Source organism: Eumetopias jubatus, unplaced genomic scaffold, assembly GCF_037043125.1.
Source record: "Eumetopias jubatus isolate StellerSeaLion01/CBP00866 unplaced genomic scaffold, mEumJub1_p1.0 scaffold_2, whole genome shotgun sequence".
NCBI lineage: Eukaryota > Metazoa > Chordata > Mammalia > Carnivora > Otariidae > Eumetopias > Eumetopias jubatus.
Window position 1 is genome coordinate 69,674,901 of NW_028274808.1, and position 18,453 is coordinate 69,693,353.

Consider the following 18,453-nt stretch of genomic DNA (forward strand, 5'->3'; position numbering starts at 1 on the left):
TCTTAAAAATTTACCTAAATGGTATCATACTGTGCACATGATTCTACAATTTGCCTTTTTAACTCAATGTGTTCTTCAGCTCACCAATATTGGTACATATAGGTCTAGTAGTTAGCAATTCTCAGTACAAATAAATGAATACAAGAGGAATACATGGAGATTTGGTAACTCTGGGGAAATGCTGCACTTAATAATTCCATAAAACTCATTAGGAATTTTGAGAAATTAGGAATTTTTATTTTGATAATAAACAATTCCCATAATCTGGATGCCAGTCTCATTGGGCTACCACTTCCCTACTTAAGGTAGTACCTTCTCTATAAATAGAGACAGAAAGCCAAGCCAAGAATCTGACCATACTAGACCAGGAAAAACAAAGCCTCAAAACTTCTAGAGAGGGGCACCTGGGTGGCTCAGATGGTTAAGCGTCTGCCTTTGGCTCAGGTCATGATCCCAGGGTCCTGGGATGGAGCCCTGCATCGGGCTCCTGGCTCAGCAGGGAGCGTGCTTCTCCCTCTCCCTCTGCCTCTCCCCCTGCTCATGCTGTCTCTTTCTCTGTATCTCTGTGTCTCAAATGAATAATAATAATAATAAAAATCCCCATTAAAAAACAACAAAAAAACTTCTAGAGAGATAGGTGTTAACTTCTTAAATTGAGCAAAGAAAGTGGAGATTTGGTAATCACCTGTTTAGACTAACCTCTACATAGTAAGTTTTCTGCATGGTAACCATTTTGAAAAGCTTGTTTTTTTCCCCCCACACTACTCTTACCTCTTACTAACACTAAAAGCATTGTGTGGTAGCAGAAACTGTGTAGTGGTAATAAGATTTTTTTTTTCATTTTTCTTCTGCAATTGCCTTATTTCACATTTAAAATTTTGCATATAAATTGGCATTCTCAACTACAGAATAATTAAATGCTATCAATATGAAATTTGAAAATATATTTAAGTTAGCAAAATAGCTTTTGTGTCATGTCAATTTATTTAACAATGTTTTTTTTTTAAGATTTTATTTATTTATTTGAGAGAGAGAATGAGAGAGGGAGAGAGAGCACGTGAGGGGGGGAGGGTCAGAGGGAGAAGCAGACTCCCTGCTGAGTGGGGAGCCCAATGCAGGACTCGATCCAGGGACTCCAGGATCATGACTTGAGCCGAAGGCAGTCACTTAATGGACTGAGACACCCAGGCGTGCCCCATGTCAATTTATTTAAAGTTATCAACATAATTAATATTTCAGGTTAAAATTAAAATGAGTTTTGGTAAGGTGTTACAATCAAAGAATTCAATAATGAAATAGAGACTCCAGTATCATTACTTAAATTGCACTCAAATACAGGAATGAATAATAATTTGTTGTTTAGGTTGGTGGTGAGGGCAGTAGCTCTTACAAAACATTCTCCAATCTATAGACACATTTTCTTGCTCAAACAGTAAATAACAATTATAGCTAAGAATTATACAATGTTTGCCAAGTGCCAGATACTCATGAGCATGTTACGGATTTTAATTAATTTGAACCTTACAATAACATTATATTATCATTATCATTATGTCCATTTTATAGATGAGGAATCTGATACAGGAGGCTCAGGAACTTCTTCAAAGTCATACAATGAAGATGAAACCCATTTGGGTTAGTGGTATTCTGTCTCTTTTGAATATATATATATAAATAACATGTCCATTGTTTTTTTTCCCTAATGAAAACCACCAGTTAAAAGTGGAAGAAAACTTCCAGTTTAAAAAGGGATTTTAGAAAAGCATATTTCAGAAAAAAAAATTTTTTTACATACAAATAAATGTTTGGTCCCTGCAAATTCTTATTCTAATAATCTAGACCCTCACTATAGCAACTGTAGAATTTCTCCCAAGTTTGGAATCATACAGACATATATGTGTGTATTTACGTGTAACTGTATATGTCTGTATATGTATTATACACATATTCTCAATGGTTGGAAATTTTTGTTCTCTGAAGGTGGATTTTATCTGGAGATGATCAGAAGCATTTTGAGGGGGTGACGTAGAGTTGAGCAATATTAATTTGAAGTAAAAATAAGTTTGGGCAAAAAATGAAATGGCCTTTTTCATATTCAGTTACTGACTCTGATGTTTACTTTTTCTGGCAAAGGATCTAGATAGCTTTGGAATCTAATTCCATTATAAGGTAAGGTCTCTCCCCAACATTTTTCTGCCTCTCTGCATTAACGAGGGTAATATGTTGGAAACTTGGTAATATGTTGGAAACTTTCATATACACAAAATTCTTTGTGTATACGAACTCCACACTGTTTTGCTGCTTATGCAACCCCGAGTACATATTGTGGTAAAAGGAGCACTCTCAGCTGTAATGCTGTAAGAAGGCGGACATTTTAGTCACCCAGTAAAGTCCTACCATCATAAATAGTTCATTAGAAGAATTTTCCATTTTTATACTTGACCGAAACTTAGTTTTCCTTTATTCTCACATTTGTGGAAAAAAAAAATCATTTACCCAGACCGGTTGAGATCCATTTGCTTTAAGAAAATGAACTCTCTTCTCAGCATGATCCCTCGGAGTCCTGTAGCAGGGTTCTCTTACCCACTGCTGCCATCTGCCGGTCTTGTGATTGTTAGAGTTTAGAGAAAGCAGTGCATAATGCTCCACTCAAGATGATGAAAAATGCAAATATCATCAATAGGTAGTTTTGTAGACCCTGAATGATAAAAAAGGGTAAGTGTAATTAAGAAAATCTGAATCAAATATGCAGAAAGCACAGAATATCAAAATTGCTAGGGACCTTACTAACCATCTGCTCCAGCCACCTGTGTGCCTTTTGCTATCCCTCCAAGTTATCACCCAGATTCTCTTGAAAACCCATTAGAACCTTCCTAATTCACCCACTTAGTAAATACATGTGGGCACCCACTTTGCATCAGCATGTGCTGGGGTTAAAATGGCAAGCAAAATGTGCCCTTATTGAGATAATCATATAATATGGTAGATAGAAGTTAATCATCACAGAAAAGAATGTTACAAAGTGAGAGGGGTATTAATAAGGAAATGACCACGATTGTTTCTGAGGGGTGTTACAAAGGAATCTTAGTGAGGCTGGTTTGGACGGTGAGGAATTAAGCTTCTAACTGTAAGTACCAATTAATTGGGCAGGGAAACAAGTAGGGATTCCAGGTAGAAGGCATTTTATGTGCAAAGCTCTGTTGTAAGATGAAGTGTGATACTTGCCAGGGATTGAAAAGAAGTCAGTGTGACCACAGCTCTGAGAATTAAGTGGAGCAAAACTAGGTTGGAGGGCTATGGCCCGAGCTTATGGGGATCTCATAGGCCATGTAGACTTTGGGGTTTTATTTTTCCAAGTAATGGGAAGACATTAAAGAAACAGGCAGCCAGATATGGTGAAAAGATGGGATTCACATTTCATAAAGCCCACCCTTCTCTTGCAGATGGTGAACAGATTGGAGGGGTCCAGATGGATGCAAGGAGATAATGAAGGAGGCAACTACAGCCTTCCTGGGCACAGATGATGAGGTGCAGATGGAGAGACAGAGATGGATCTGAAGGGTGAGGAAGAAACAGAGAGACTAAGTTTGTCTTGCCCAGCTATGGGTAGGTGCACTGGTCTTAAAGATGGGAAACACTGACAACCACTTCCCAACGTAGCCAGTCCATCTTTGATTAACAAAGAAATATCTTATTTTTTTTAAGATTTATTATTTATTTTAGAGAGGGCGAAGGGGCAGAGGGAGAGAGAGAATCTCAAAAAGATTCTGAGTGCAGAGCTTGACCGACCACCAGGCTCCATCTCACGACCCTGAGATCATGACCTGAGCTAAAATTGAGAGTTGGATGCCTAACTGGCTAAGCTACTCAGGTGCCCCTAACAAAGAAGTACCTTTCTGTGTTAAGTAGAGATATTTTATTTACTGAAAGTTCTTTTTTAAAAAAATATTTATTTATTTGAGAGAGACAGAACGAGAAAAAAAGCACAAGTGGGGAGAGGGAGAGGGAGAAGCAGACTCCATGCCGAGCAGGGAGCCTGATGTGGGGCTCGATCCCAGGACCCTGGGATTGTGACCTGAGCTGAAGGCAGACACTTAACCGACTGAGCCACCCAGGTGCCCCTATTTACTGTAAGTTCTATCTATCTCCAGGGGTACAGATAGATCGATTCTAATCTCTCTTCCACAAGATAAACCCTCAAACATTAAAAAGTAACTGTCTTATGTTCTTAAAGCTTTTTTTTTTTTTTTCCAGATCAGTATTTTAGCTCCTTTGACCATGTTTCATATGAAATACTTTGAAGCTCCCTGGCTGTTCACATCTGAATGGTTGCCACACTGTCTATGTCCCTCTTTAAATATAAGTCCTGATGCTGTAAGGCAAGGTTTGAACATCACAAAGTAAAACAGGACCAGTACCTCCCTAACTTTGGATATAAATTCTAAAACAACACTGAGATCTCCTGACAGTCAAATCATGTAATATTATTTTTATCTCTTATTAAGATTAATGCCCACATACATAGTGGGCATTAATTAATACATAGCCCACATTCCAAAAAGCATATATCCTCTTTCTTCAAATTCATAAAGAATTGGGAAAAAATGGATTAAATGACCTCTATTTGATGACCAGAGAGAGGTCTTTTAAGTTGGGCTGGGGCCAACTGAATTTTCTGATTCACTGTGAGGATCAATACTACCAGAAGTCACTCTCTTACAAGTTCCACAAATGAAAGCACCACAAATCTTTGCCAAGTACAGAGTAGCTTATTTATATACCTGCACACACTCACTCACTCACTCTCTCTCTCCTGCCAAGCTTTAAGGTTCCCTGACATCTTGTCAGTTTTAAAGACTACAACCTTTACCTAGATACCAGTATTGATGGAGAGTAGGCACTCAAATACTTGCTCAAAGAATGAATACAATCAGGTGATTTCCAAATATCCTTTGTGAATTAGACAATTGCTACAATGACTTAAATAAGACAAACAATTATCAGCACTTTATACAACCTAATTATGTGACTACTTTGCTGAGCTCTCTCCTTTATTGTCTATGTAGTCAGAAGAATGATGTTCTCAGAGAGAAATATTTTTCCCCTTTGAGGTTAAGAATCTGTCCAAACTGCCTAGTCTCCTAAAGATAAAGACCGATTATATTTGGGCAATAGCAACAGTTTCCCTTTGTCAAAGGTGAATATTAATGCTTAGAAAGATCGTGCTAACATTCTCCCCAAAGCACAAAGTTTTTAACTTGGATCTTTGAAATAGCTACTAAGATAACAGACCATCTTATTTTTTATCTGGGAGTTGCTACTGACCTACAAATTGTTGTGGTTGTAATTCCCTGCATTGGTATTTCTGTAGACATTGTGTCTAAAGTGTGTTTCTAAAGATAATATTGTACATCTAGCTTAAAATAGCTAAAAGTAAGATTCTAAAGCAAACTTCCCAAAGACGAACAGGTACCAGACATAAAAGAGTATAGGAAGTGGAAAGCCTCCAACTGGTGCCCAGATGGCATTAAGACTAACTGAAATCATTAAACTCTTTAGCACAAAAAGCGCTTGGATCTCAGATTAAATTCTTATTGCTATAGGTTGTAGACTTTCAAATATGTGTCTTCGAGTACTGCTTCAAGACGTAACTAACAGGACCTAAAAGTCGTAAAGATACGTGTTTTGCTTTTGTTTTCCTCTAGGGTCTTATCTTGTTTCTAAGAAAAATAATTTTTAAAGATTCTGACAGGGGGAGCCCGGGTGGCTTAGTTGGTTAAGCGTCTGCCTTTGGCTCAGGTCATGATCGCAGGGTCCTTGGATCGAGTGCGGGGTCGGGCTCCCTGCTTGGTGGAGAGCCTGCTTCTCCCTCTGTCTGCCGCTCCCCGTGCTAGTGGCCCCCTTTCTCACTCTCTTTCAAATAAATAAAATCTTAAAAAAAATTCTAATAGGATTTTGGCTTCAGGGTTTAGTTGATAGCTCTTAAATGAGTTGGCATGTGAAGCATTTAAAACTTGCCTTTAAACCACCTGTTAAGAGGTAATTAGGCACCTGCACTGAATGATAAGTCTCACTGGATACTTCTTAAGTTTTGTTTCCAGACAGATTTGTAAATTGTTTCTTTTTAAGTCCAGAATGCCAATAAAAGTCATTCTTTGCTTCCAGCTTGGTCTTCTCTCTCTTTCTTTTCACATACATATTTGGCCAAACTTCAGAACTCATTCTCAAAATTTCAGATGGAACTCCATTGGAATTTTGTAGGAATCACACTGAATGTAATGGAAAACAACTGCCTACTAACAACGGTGAGTTGCTCCGTCAGGAATGTGGTGAGCTTCCCCATTTGTTCTGATATTTTCTTATGTTCTATAGTAAACTTTTGTGGTAAAGTGAATGATTTTATAAATCTAGCAATTCCTTGTTGATTATTTTCCTATATTTTATAATTTTTGTAGTTTTTAACAGCATTTATTTTCCTTTTTTTTTAAAGATTTATTTATTTTTTTGAGAGAGAGAGAGCATGAGCAAGGGAAGGAGCAGAGGGAGAGGGAGACAGAGAATCCTCAAGCAGAGTGCAGAATCCCCGCCACCTAATGCAGAGCCCCACGCAGAGCTCCATCCTAGGACCCTGAGATCATGACTTGAGCTGAAATCAAGAGCCAGACGCTTAACCGACTGAGCCATACAGGCAACCCTATTTTCCTCTTTTTAATTGGTTATTGGTGGCATATTAGAAAGCTATTGATTTTATATTAATCCTATATTTTGGCACCTTACCAAATGATCTTATTGGGTCTCAAGATTTTCAGCTGTTTCACTCAGATTTTATTTTTTTAAAGATTTTATTTATTTATCTGGACAGAGGGAGAGACACACACAGCAAGAGAGGGAACACAAGCAGCGGGAGTGGGAGAGGGAGAAGCAGGCTCCCCGCGGAGCAGGGAGCCCGATGTGGGGCTCGATCCCAGGACCCCGGGATCACGACCTGAGCCGAAGGCCGACGCTTAATGACTGAGCCACCCAGGCGCCCCTCACTTAGATTTTTAAAGAAGATAATGTTACATGCAGATGACAGTTTCCTCATTTCCTTTCCTACATCTACTTCTCTTTCTTAATTTTATTTTACCACACTGGCTAGGATCTCCAGAAAATACTGAATAGTAACAGTGATGGAGAAATCTCTGACTTTCAACTGACAGAGAGCTCCTTTTTTTTTTTCCAGCTTTATTGAGGTGTAATTGAGAGAATTTTAGGTTTCACTTTAGCTATGTGTTTGCTATTGTTTTTTGATAGACCACTTTCTCCTATTTGTAGCACTTCTAAGAGATTTTCTCTTAATTAAAAACTGTTTTTTAGGGCACCTGAGTGGCTCAGTCAGTTAAGCATCTGCCTTCGGCTGAGGTCATGATCCCAGGGTGCTGGGATGGAGCCCCGCATCGGTCTCTCTGCTCAGCGGGGAGTCTGCTTCTCCCTCTGCCTCTACCCCTCTCCCCCTTGTTTATGCTCTCTCTCTTTCTCAAATAAAAAAAGCAAACAACTGGTTTTTAATTTCAGCACATGTCTTTTGAATATATATTATCGCATAGTTTTTCTCTGTTTACCTAATATTATATTATCCTGATTAATTTGCATATTATGAACTTTCCTGGCACTCCTGAATTAAGCCCTACTTGGTCATGGCTTATTTAAAAAAAAATTCTTCTCTATTTGATCTTAGCTATCTTTTTAAAGGTGTCTTTTAAAAAAAGCTTTCTTTGATTATCATTTAGTATCATTTTAGAGGACTCAGGAATTACCATTAGGCTCAATGGCTAGGGGTTCTCACTCTCAAATTCTTATAACTAGGGAAGAGGGTTTTTAAGTTCGTATCATTATTTAAAGTAGTAGTGACTAAAATAATTTTCAGATCCTTTACATTAAATCTATTCTTCATTAGTGCTTTTTACCTATAACTGCAAATAAGCTATGCTAACTTGTGATTTTCTAAGGCTTCAGGATGTTATACTGGATAATAAATACCCAATTCTTAAATAGCAATCATTATCCTTTGGGAGGCAGATGAAATATTTGCAAAGAGATTATGGCATGTTTTGACATAGAATTATTTTTTTGTGGAAAGCAACCCTGACTAAAATAAATGAGAAATGTGTATGGAAGCAATTTATGGGTCTATAAATGTTTTCAGTTGTCTTGGGTATTTTAAAAAGTACAAAAATTAAGATCTTGGTGCATATCTCCTAAACAAATTTATTATTTTTTAAATTTGAGAATCCTGTATTATCAAATTATGGCTTTCTAAATCAAAACATTTCACTTAGAATAAATAAAATGGTATTTTAAATCTAAAATTGGATAATCATTTTAAGGATTATCCAGGTACACAGGTTGCTTTCTGGTTGCCAGAGATTAGGAACATCAGATCTTTTTAGAACCAGGAATTATTTGTTACTGCAGCTGCATATGAAGACAGCAAATATTCCAATCTATGACACCTTGACAGAGTGTCTTTGATTTATGTATATTTTTAGTAAAAACTATTACAAAATACCATTCACATATATTCCTCAAATAAAGGTAAATGGGAAAAATTCTAAAACAATTAAAAAGTGTTTTAAAAATATTTTGTTTTTAAGCACTCTCTACACCCAACCTAGAACTCACAACACCGAGATCAAGAGTCCCACGCTCCACCAACTGAGCCAGCCAGGCACCCCTAAAACAATTTTTTTAATGAAAACACACACACACATCCTATAGCTATTTAATAAATGCAGTTTTAAATCACTATCATTTACACTTGAAAGGGAAGTGGTAGTAGTCACCTGCTACCATACTATTTTCCTATAAAATTGCTGGTTTGATATGGAGGCCTTTGGGAGGCATGAGAACCGACAGAAAAATCTATTCCCAAATTCCATTTGCCTCAGGGATATTTTAATCTTTAGGATAAAAAAATCTTTCATCTTGTTTATCTATCATGTTTTACATTAAATAAAATTTCCCTCTATCATATTTTAGTGGATTATGTAACCAAAATCTCTTAAGGGAAAAAAGAAAGTCAACTAAAGCATTTTCCCACTGGGGGCTGGGGTGGAGAGAAACATGTTTCATAATAATTATCATATCTTTAGTATTTTCTTTCCTTGTTAGGGATAATAACATTTTGAACATCTGAGTTTGTCAAATCCATTCATGTGTTTTCTGCTCTGGGCTTAGGGGTCACACACAGTTTTCAGAAAATGACACAAACATAGTATGAAATACCTTTCTTACCTGGCTCTACACCTGGTTTCTAAATCTGCGCTTTCTTGTACATACCTGTATTTCCTTAAACACGAAGACACCCCACATTGCAGCTATAAATCCTGGACCCTTGAATAAAAAAAAAAAATTATTAAATTGGTTATTTTTTTCTGTGACTTGTACTCTACATAAATATAGTATATTGGAGAGCTGCCCTAATTCTTTCACTGAATAACCTTCTGTAAAAACAGTATAACAGTATTGTCGGGGAAAACTATTCATAATCTCAACCCTAAGTCAACATTAAACTAAGGTAGCACTTGGTAAAAAATGAAAATTTTTTGTTTCTTTATGATTTTCATATTTATTACATTGATGATGCTATACTATTATGTGATCTACTTTAATAAATGTGATCTACTTATAAAGTTTTAATAAGCAAGTGGTTTATTGTTTTCTAATGAACTTAGGATACTAGAAATGGGATTAATAGGAGAAAGTATAGGAAAAAAATTTTTTTAAAGATTTTATTTATTGAGAGAGAGAGAGAGAGAGAGAGCGTGCACAGGCAGGGGGAGCTGCAGAGGGAGAGGGAGAAGCAGACTCCCCGCCAAGCAGGGAACCTGAAGCAGGGCTTGATCCCAAAACCCTGGGATCATGACTTGAACTGAAGGCAGACGCTTAACCGACTGAGCCACCCAGGTGCCCCGAAAGTGTGGGAATAATTTATAACTTTTTTCAGCATGAGGCAATCTCAAGATGAACTGTGTCTGACATTAAACTTCAATGGATGCTAATGACAGTATTATAGGAAGATAGAAAAGCCATGTAAGGAAAAATAAACAATAGGTTTATTCAGACAAGAATGAAATAATCTAGGAAAGGGAAATGAGAAGAAATGAGGTGTAAAGAAAGGATGGTTTTGTAGTTGGAAACTTGAAGCTATTTAAGTTTATTAACATTTTTTAGCTGAGAAGGAAAAAAAATTGGAATTTGGATTAATCATGGTGTTTGTGGAGAAGGTGTATTGTATCAGCATTTTTATGATTCCTTTTCAAGCCCTGCACAAACTCTGGAAGAGTTTCTCATAAATAATTCCAACGTGTTTTTTCCCTTCCACTACTCCAACTGTCTACATGACTGGGTCAACAAAGTTTGACTCCATTCCAGGCATGTAAGCAAAGCATAAAAAATATATTATTCTCTGTTTATCAGTGTCTGGAAAATTCAACATCAAAAGCGCCAGGGAAATAGGTCAAAGCAACTGTCTTTTATCAATGATGTAAGGTCCTAAGCCTCAAAATCCAAACCAAACAAGAAGCATCTGGGTCCTTTAGGCAATTCCATACTGACTTTGGACAGGATGAAAAGAAACAACAGAAAAAGGGGATATAATATTAATGTTATCAGGCCAATCACTCAAGAATTTTATCCTCTCTAATCTGGAAATTTATTTCCCTTCAGAGAACATGATAGAAGACAATGCCAAAATATCACTGACCTTTGAGGCTTTCGGCTGATGATTTCCTAAATATTGGTTTAGACATGGTCTAAGGGTTATTGCGAGGAGTAATGTGGTTAGAGGAAGTGGTGCTTTGCCAAAAGTAATGCAAGCATAAGTCAAAGTGTGTACATACTCTTTGATTCAGGCAGAGGAGAGCCAAATAGGAAGGACATCTTAGATAAGAGACACAGCTGTTTTGGCAATTGGGATTGCATATTTTCCTTTCGTAAAGTGAATATAAATTACATATTTGTAAATCAGCCTTTGAAAACAAGGTGAGTTTGAGCTACGTTGAGAAGCTGAACTTCTGGATAAAATGATTCAGCTTTTAGATTTATCAGTGAAGACATGGAGCAGAGGTAACAAGCCCTTGCTCCTGCTACATGGGTTTTTTCTTCTGTTTTCTTTTCTTCCCTCCTCTCCCAGCCTCTCCCATCTCCCCTCCCCTTCTTTCCCCTTCTCTTTTCCCTCCCTCCCTCCCTTCCTTCTTTCCTTCCTCTCTCTTTCTTTCTCTTTCCTTTTTAATTAAATGTTACTTGATAATAAACTATAGATGCTGCTTTCAAGGAACTCACAGTCTAGTTACCAGTGGGTATATAACAGTGGAAATATATGTACCTGGGAAGAACAGCGCTACTAGAATTTTTTTTTTTATAAAACTGCTCTTTTGATAAAATAAAAGTGATCATATTTATAATTGTTGAAGCTGGGTGATGGGTATGTTTGAAGTTTTCCATGAAAAAAGTTAATGTTAAAAAAATCCAGTTCTTCCAAGAAATAAAGATGAATATAAGATCCTTGAGGAAAAGACTGAATCTTTTCTGTATGTGGGAAAGGTTGTTTTTGACTAGAGTAACAAAAGTGACACCAAGCAAGAATCTAGTAGCAATTTTGTCCAATTCCCTCAAGTCCCAGAAACACCTGTTTTTCCCAGGTAAAAATCCCCCAAGCACCAGAAGAAGCTATACCTGGTGGGTGAGAAGACTTTGCTTATATCACAGTGGTTCAAGAATAATCTTTCTGGGCGCCTGGGTGGCTCAGTTGGTTAAGCGACTGCCTTCGGCTCAGGTCATGATCCTGGAGTCCCGGGATCGAGTCCCACATTGGGCTCCCTGCTCGGCAGGGAGTCTGCTTCTCCCTCTGACCTTCCCCCCTCTCATGTGCTCTCTCTCTCTCTCTCTCTCAAATAAATAAATAAAATCTTTAAAAAAAAAGAATAATCCTTCTGACAGGCAAGTTTCCAAGAGCCACAGTGATTACTCCCATCGACTGTCTGCCCATACCTCACCCACCTCAGCAATTTATTTCCACGGAATTAAGATTTAATGTTTTATCCTAAGTCTTTACCATAATTTAATACAAGAAACAGTGACAGAAAAAAACAAATCTCTGTCTACTATAAATTTTTTTGAGGAATATTATTTATTGTTATTCAGTGTCCCCTCTAAAAGGCCCCATATGATACATTCTATTAAGAATTTAGTACTAGAAAATAACTGGTCTCTTCTGAGGAAATAATATGTTACCAGTTACAAAGAATTAGCTACCCCATTGTATTATTCCCTTTTGTAAGCACAAAGCAAAACTTAAGGTTTAATCACATAACTCATCCAGAGACAACAGTTTGCTTTAGGACTTCCTGAAAACCTTTAACAATACCAAAGTACCATATGGGGAGTCTGAAGTACTTTCTGTCTCACAAGGTTGTGAGAATATACTCAAAAGCATTTTTAATTTGTAAATGTTCTACAGAGATAAGTATGTCATAAACAGCAAATTACAATGTATCCAAAATGACATTAGGTAAAATGACCAGACAAAAACTGCAAGGATATCAAAGATGAACAGACCTGCTAAACGAGGCTAGCGATGTTCCCTTAGCAATCAGGGACATGAGGTGAGAGGGTGTTGGTGAAGCTACATGAATCTGTTACACAAATTGTACTCCTAAAAAATCGCACTCCATGACAGTCCCCAGTGATTCACTAAGAATGCTTCAGAAAAATCAGATTTACATTTGAAAAACAAAAATTTGGAAAAACATTCAGCTACTTACAGCAGTGATTATTGGAAAACTGACCACAGCACTGAGAGCATGATTAGCTATGAACCAACAGCAGGTGGCTATTGCCCAAAGAACTCCTGACAGGAATCCTGAAATACACACAAACAGTGCACACTTACAAGCCACGTTCCTCCCCTGAAAAATCCACACTCCAAATAAAGTGGTAATATTAAAGTGCTCATATCAATGCATTCCCATCGACATATTTGGCCAACATCGTTTTATGATCATTTTGGAAACCAAGTCATTTTTTTTTGTTCTTGACTCCTGTGGGTATAATTATCAACCTTTTCATTTTACTGACATTAAATAAAATACCCAAAGTTGTAGTTGAGGTAAAGATTGGGTAGTGGAGAGGGACCTAGGGAAGATACTGGATCTGGGCATGCTCTGTGAACACCATTTACTTTAAACTTTCAACATAAAAATATGTGCAATTCAGAAGAGTGCTTATAGCTAAGGGGAAAAAAAAAAGCTCCTAGAATTTGAACGAAAATACCAGATAAAATTTTCAGGATACTTTAGCTAGGTGTTCAATAAATACCCTATCATTTTTTATAATGGTAGAAGGGCATACTTTGACCTAAATGAATCAGGTATTCAAAATGAATCTGATATATGCTTTATTTTGTTCTTAAAAATTTTTTACTTGTGGACTTATATTCCAAGTTGCTTTATGGCAAACTCCTAAATAAGTGAGATATTATATGTATTTTTCACCACCAGTGCCGAATGGATTAAGTCCAAAGCATGTGCATTTATCATATACCCTTTTCAAACTCTAAAACAATTTCTCCTTATTCTCCAGAGAAGATGTTTGTTTACCTAAGTAACTACAAAGTTCTATTGACTCTGACTTGTAATAAGCATGCTTAGATAATGAAGAAGAAATAATAAAGTCTGATGGTCAATACACAATGTATTTTGGCGCAGGAAGTCATCTTAGATTCACTGTTCAAGTTTCAGGTTCTGTAATGACTGGCACTTCATAGATTTTAAATCTTTCATATTTAGTGGTGAGTTGGGCCAAAGCAATAGGGAATGGATATGTACACAGACACAGACACACAGGATGGCTTGGTTTCCAGAAGATGATTATTCAAGCTAAGTGAGTAGAGAATACTTTCACAGAGTAAGAAGACTTTCTGCAGTAAATGTTCTCACCTGGCAAGACTGCTTCAGGATATAACTTAAGGTTATTTTTCATGGTTATACAGTAGGCCAGAAAATAGACTGTGCTTGTAAAAAAGATGCCACTGAAGTGTGCAAAAACGTAGTCTAAATCTGAAAATACAGATCACAAAACTCTCAAATGTATCCTTTTATTCATTTCAAATATACTTAGGTTCTAAAGATAAAACTCACCAAAATTAACCTTAAAAGTAAAGGAACCATTAATTATATTTTATCATCCTAGTTTTCTACATGCTGTTTATATAGACTTTTAATTAACATATTTAAAACTTAGAAATATTAAGTAGTAAATTAGTTAGTATAATCAGATCTAAAAGGCTGGTTTTTCTGATTATCTTGGAAAGATAAATAAGAAACTATAAATATTATGTGAATACGATCTTGTTTTTAAGAATAGGCTTCAGACTTAATTTTACTAATGGCAATTGTAGCAAATCTCCAAGTAGACTATAGTGGGGATGATGTGAAAAATATGGGGGAGTGCTGATTTTATATGGTGACCAATGTGGAGACCAGCATCTCTGTTGCAGATGACAGCTACATGGAAGAATATTCAGGAAGTTATCTCAAAGAGGGCTTTCTTTAGTTGTTTACCATAGGCCTCATTACATGGGGGGAGTTAACGACACATGATGATGGTCCAATATCTGAGAAACCCCACCCGCACCGACTATTTAAACAGGTTGTCCTTTAGTCATACAGAGGGGTATCCCACAGGTTCTTGGCTGGGAAAGTCACATTGGACTCAGTGTTTTTCTCTCAACTAAAATTTTGACAAAGGTGAGTGTGGTCATGTTTAAGGAGAAAAGCTTGAAGGTCAACGAGTGTGTCTATTCTTCTAAAAATCTTAAACCCTACTTCTGGATCACATAAGAACAACACATGCATGAACTACCACAAAGGGCAGCATAGCATAGTTAATAAAAGCACAGACCACCTGGATGGGATCTGCAATCCACTACTTGCTAACTTTGAGACTTGGGCAAATTACCTGATCTCTCACAGTCTTAATTTTTTCAACTGTAAAACAAGGATAATAATGGTACCTAACTAATAAGGTTGCTATGAAGGTCAACTGAGGTATTACTGAAATGTGCTTAGAATAGTGTCTAGCACAGTGCATGTAATACTTTGTGTTTGTTAAATAAATGAAATAAAAATTGCACCTCCCTAGAATTATTTTTTAATAAAGTGGAATAAAGTGTGTTCCTATTAGATGGCATTAAAGTTGTCGTAAGAAAGGTCCCTAAGAATTGATTGTACTATTTATGTAAAGAGATTGTTGACATTATTTATTACAGCCCAGGACCAAGAACAACTGTACTCCTGGATGATCAGTTCTTTTTATCTTGTGTTCACTGAATTGTGGGACGGATTTGATTTCCCTCGTGTCTATAAGAAATCTTAGAGTCAAATTTATGGCTCATTTCTAGCAAGTGTACAAATATGTTATAATTTTTAGACTCATTCTTGGTTCCATTTTATTTTTTCACTCTTGTTTTTCCTTGTCTTTTAATTTATCCTATGTTATTCTATTTTTATTGGTTCTTATCCTTTACAGAGGAAAATAATAAAAACACAAAAAGTATTTGTAGAAAATCTTTAAAAAAAGACAGAAGTTAGTAAAAGGTTTGAATGCTAACTGGACTGAATATAAAAAGGAAGGAAGAAACAACGATGTCTATGCAGTCTATCCACTCAAAGTCTTTCAAATCCCAGTTTTGTCATCAATCTCTCCCTCATGACTTCTGCCTTCCAAATTTCCCCCTTATCGGAACGTAGGTCACATTAATTTTCTGTACCATCCAATTTAGAACTTTATTACCTATGATCTCATTCTTTTATGAGTTCATGGGTGGAAGCCATGCTTCAACAAAATGAGAGACCCCTGAAGTAGACCCTGTTTCATCTCCTGATGAGCCTGTACAAGGGTGATTGCATGGAGTGTTGAGTTTATACCAGATAGACTCAATCCATCACTAGAAACTGAGATAATCCGGGAGCATTATGTTGGGCTTTTCAATGCAGTACTCTCTGCTTTAAACACAATATCCTCTGACTAGGCTATACTTTGACCTTTAGGAAGGTTATACTTTGACCTTTGCTTGATTTGAAAGTGATATGTACTGTACTTTAGCTTTTTTTAAAAGAGCAGAAGAATACATATTTTCTCAGAGATTATCTAACTGGAAAATAATTTCCAAATCTTACTGTAAAGCCAGGAAATATGTGTTCAGATCTAAGTAGCCTACATAAACACTGACTAGAATAAAGTTGATTATATTTGTATTTTGACAATCATATGAAAAGACTCAAACAGTCCTTTATTACTTTTAGTCTTCAGTGGTTTTCTAATTCACCACTTACAATGAAAAATAAGATCAAATCTATGTACCAGGATTTACTGTGATCACATTCCTTTTTTTTATATTCTTAAGTAGAAAAACAGGTATTGAACTTATTTATAAGGTAAAATAATGTTTTACTCTTACCATACTGGCTTGCCCCTGCATATATACTGTCATTTCTTTTGCTGTGGTCCTTGATATAAATGATGGGCACAAATGTAGACCCATAGAGTATTCCAGATATCACTGCAAGACTGCAGCCCCTTAAAAAACAAATATATCACTGTTAATCTTGGCCCACAGCAATATTTCTGACAAACACACAAATGGAATCAGAGCTCAAGCATGCTTCAAAGTGTAAATCACAGGCAGTTATGAAGAAATCACACATCTATCTCAAGCTCTGTGACTGTCAAAAGTCAAAGAAATGCCCTGCAGGGTCAGAGTGGCATCAGAACTAAAAGTGCAACTTTTGCCCCCCACTGCCTAATTTTGGAAGTATACTACTTACAGAAATTATAATGGATTATCATTATGAATTGTTATTACATAGATGTGACTACTGCTATCATTATACTGTCGGCATAATAGACTTGGCTCCCTAAATATGAACTATTTGTGGAGGGACACCATGTCCTATGCTCCTTTTTTAAATACTCAGTAATATCCAGCACAGGGCTAGGATAGACAAAGTATTAAATGCATGCTTGTTCAAAACAGCTATCGATATCCCTGGGTTTGCCTATGCCTTCATTGACTAGGGTGTGGTCAAGAAGTGCTGACTTAATTAATTTGGATATTTCAGGTAAAACACTTCCTGTTGTAAAAAGAAAATATTTCGTCTTAAGCCCTGGAGTCATGTTGACTCCTCAAACTTTGCATGAGGCAAGTGTTCCCAATAATTTTGGGGACAGATGATTAATATTTTGGAACAGTCCCTTTAACTTAATACAAAGGGCAATGACATGAAACAGGAAAGAGTTTTAGGCAAAAACAAACAAACAAAAAACCCCAAACAGGGACGCCTGGGTGGCTCAGTCAGTTAAGTGTCTGCCTTCAGCTCAGGTCATGATCCCAGGGTCCTGGGATCGAGTCCCGCATCGGGCTCCTTTCTCGGCGGGGAGTCTGCCTCTTCCTCTGCCTGCCACTCCCCCTGCTTGTGCTTTCTCTCTCTCTCTGACAAATAAATAAATAAAATCTTTAACATAAAAAAAAATTTCTTTCCAACTTAAAAATAAATTCTTAAAGTCTATTTTAATAGGAACTCACAAGGCCAATCTGGCAGTCAGCTCTATCCACAATGGAAATCCCTGTGTTATGGGGAAGAACGGACTCCATCGTCCTGAAAGGGGTGTCCCAGACACAGACCGACTAATAGACCAGGTCTGGCTAATCATGAGACAATCAAAAATGTTTTTCTTAACAAATATTCCCTTAGAAGGGAGAAGCTTTGTGAAAAAAAAAATTTTTTTTGAGAGATCTGTTTTACTCTGAAGCAAAAACAGCAACATATTTATCTTCCAAAGCTTGTTTGTGAGCTCAATCTTTCATTCACTCAATTGACTCAAATATTTATTGAACATTTATTATGCACCAGGCACAGCCTCCTTCCCACTGTGAGGTTAGTGTGTATACTAACAGAGGAAATGCTTTATATTCTTGAAGTGCTTATGTGTGTCACAACATAAAAGTCCAAAACAGTCATCAATTGTAAAATGCAAGCTATCCACTTACATATTATCATATTTCTCTACTAATCCAAAAACATCTCACAAGAAACTTGAAAATATAAGGACTGCTGGTGAGCCAAACTCTCTCAGTCTCTATGACAGTGAGGGGTATAACTACATGGACCCAAAATATTCTACTATATTTGAAAATGAATATCTTGAGATTATAAAATTGTCAAACACATGAATGTACAGACTTCCAGCGGAGGTCATTATATGCTGTGGCCTGTATTACCTCTTTTACTTTAGCATCAAAAGTGTTGCAAAATGATGCTTTTGTCAGCTACTTACTGGCTAGAGATACTGGAGTGGTTTAGAAATTTCTGGAAACACTGAGATCATGGACCTCTGTACCTAAAAATCCATCAG

General features: G+C 36.7%; 1 protein-coding gene across 2 annotated transcripts in view; it reads right to left on the reverse strand.

Moving 5' to 3' along the window:
* Positions 1 to 1,009: 1,009 nt before the first annotated feature.
* TMEM144 (transmembrane protein 144) overlaps positions 1,010 to 18,453 on the reverse strand; it is a 38,662-nt gene continuing 21,218 nt past the window's right edge. The window contains exons 8-12 of one of the 2 annotated variants that reach the window (XM_028104293.2): positions 16,499 to 16,617; positions 13,977 to 14,096; positions 12,804 to 12,901; positions 9,319 to 9,372; positions 1,010 to 2,698 (exon numbers count right to left, since the gene is read on the reverse strand). In XM_028104293.2, the coding sequence (XP_027960094.1) occupies positions 2,615 to 2,698; positions 9,319 to 9,372; positions 12,804 to 12,901; positions 13,977 to 14,096; positions 16,499 to 16,617 (475 nt within the window). In that variant the 3' untranslated portion in view covers positions 1,010 to 2,614. The remainder of the gene's footprint in view (positions 2,699 to 9,318; positions 9,373 to 12,803; positions 12,902 to 13,976; positions 14,097 to 16,498; positions 16,618 to 18,453) is intronic. The other variant, XM_028104294.2, reaches the window with a different exon arrangement.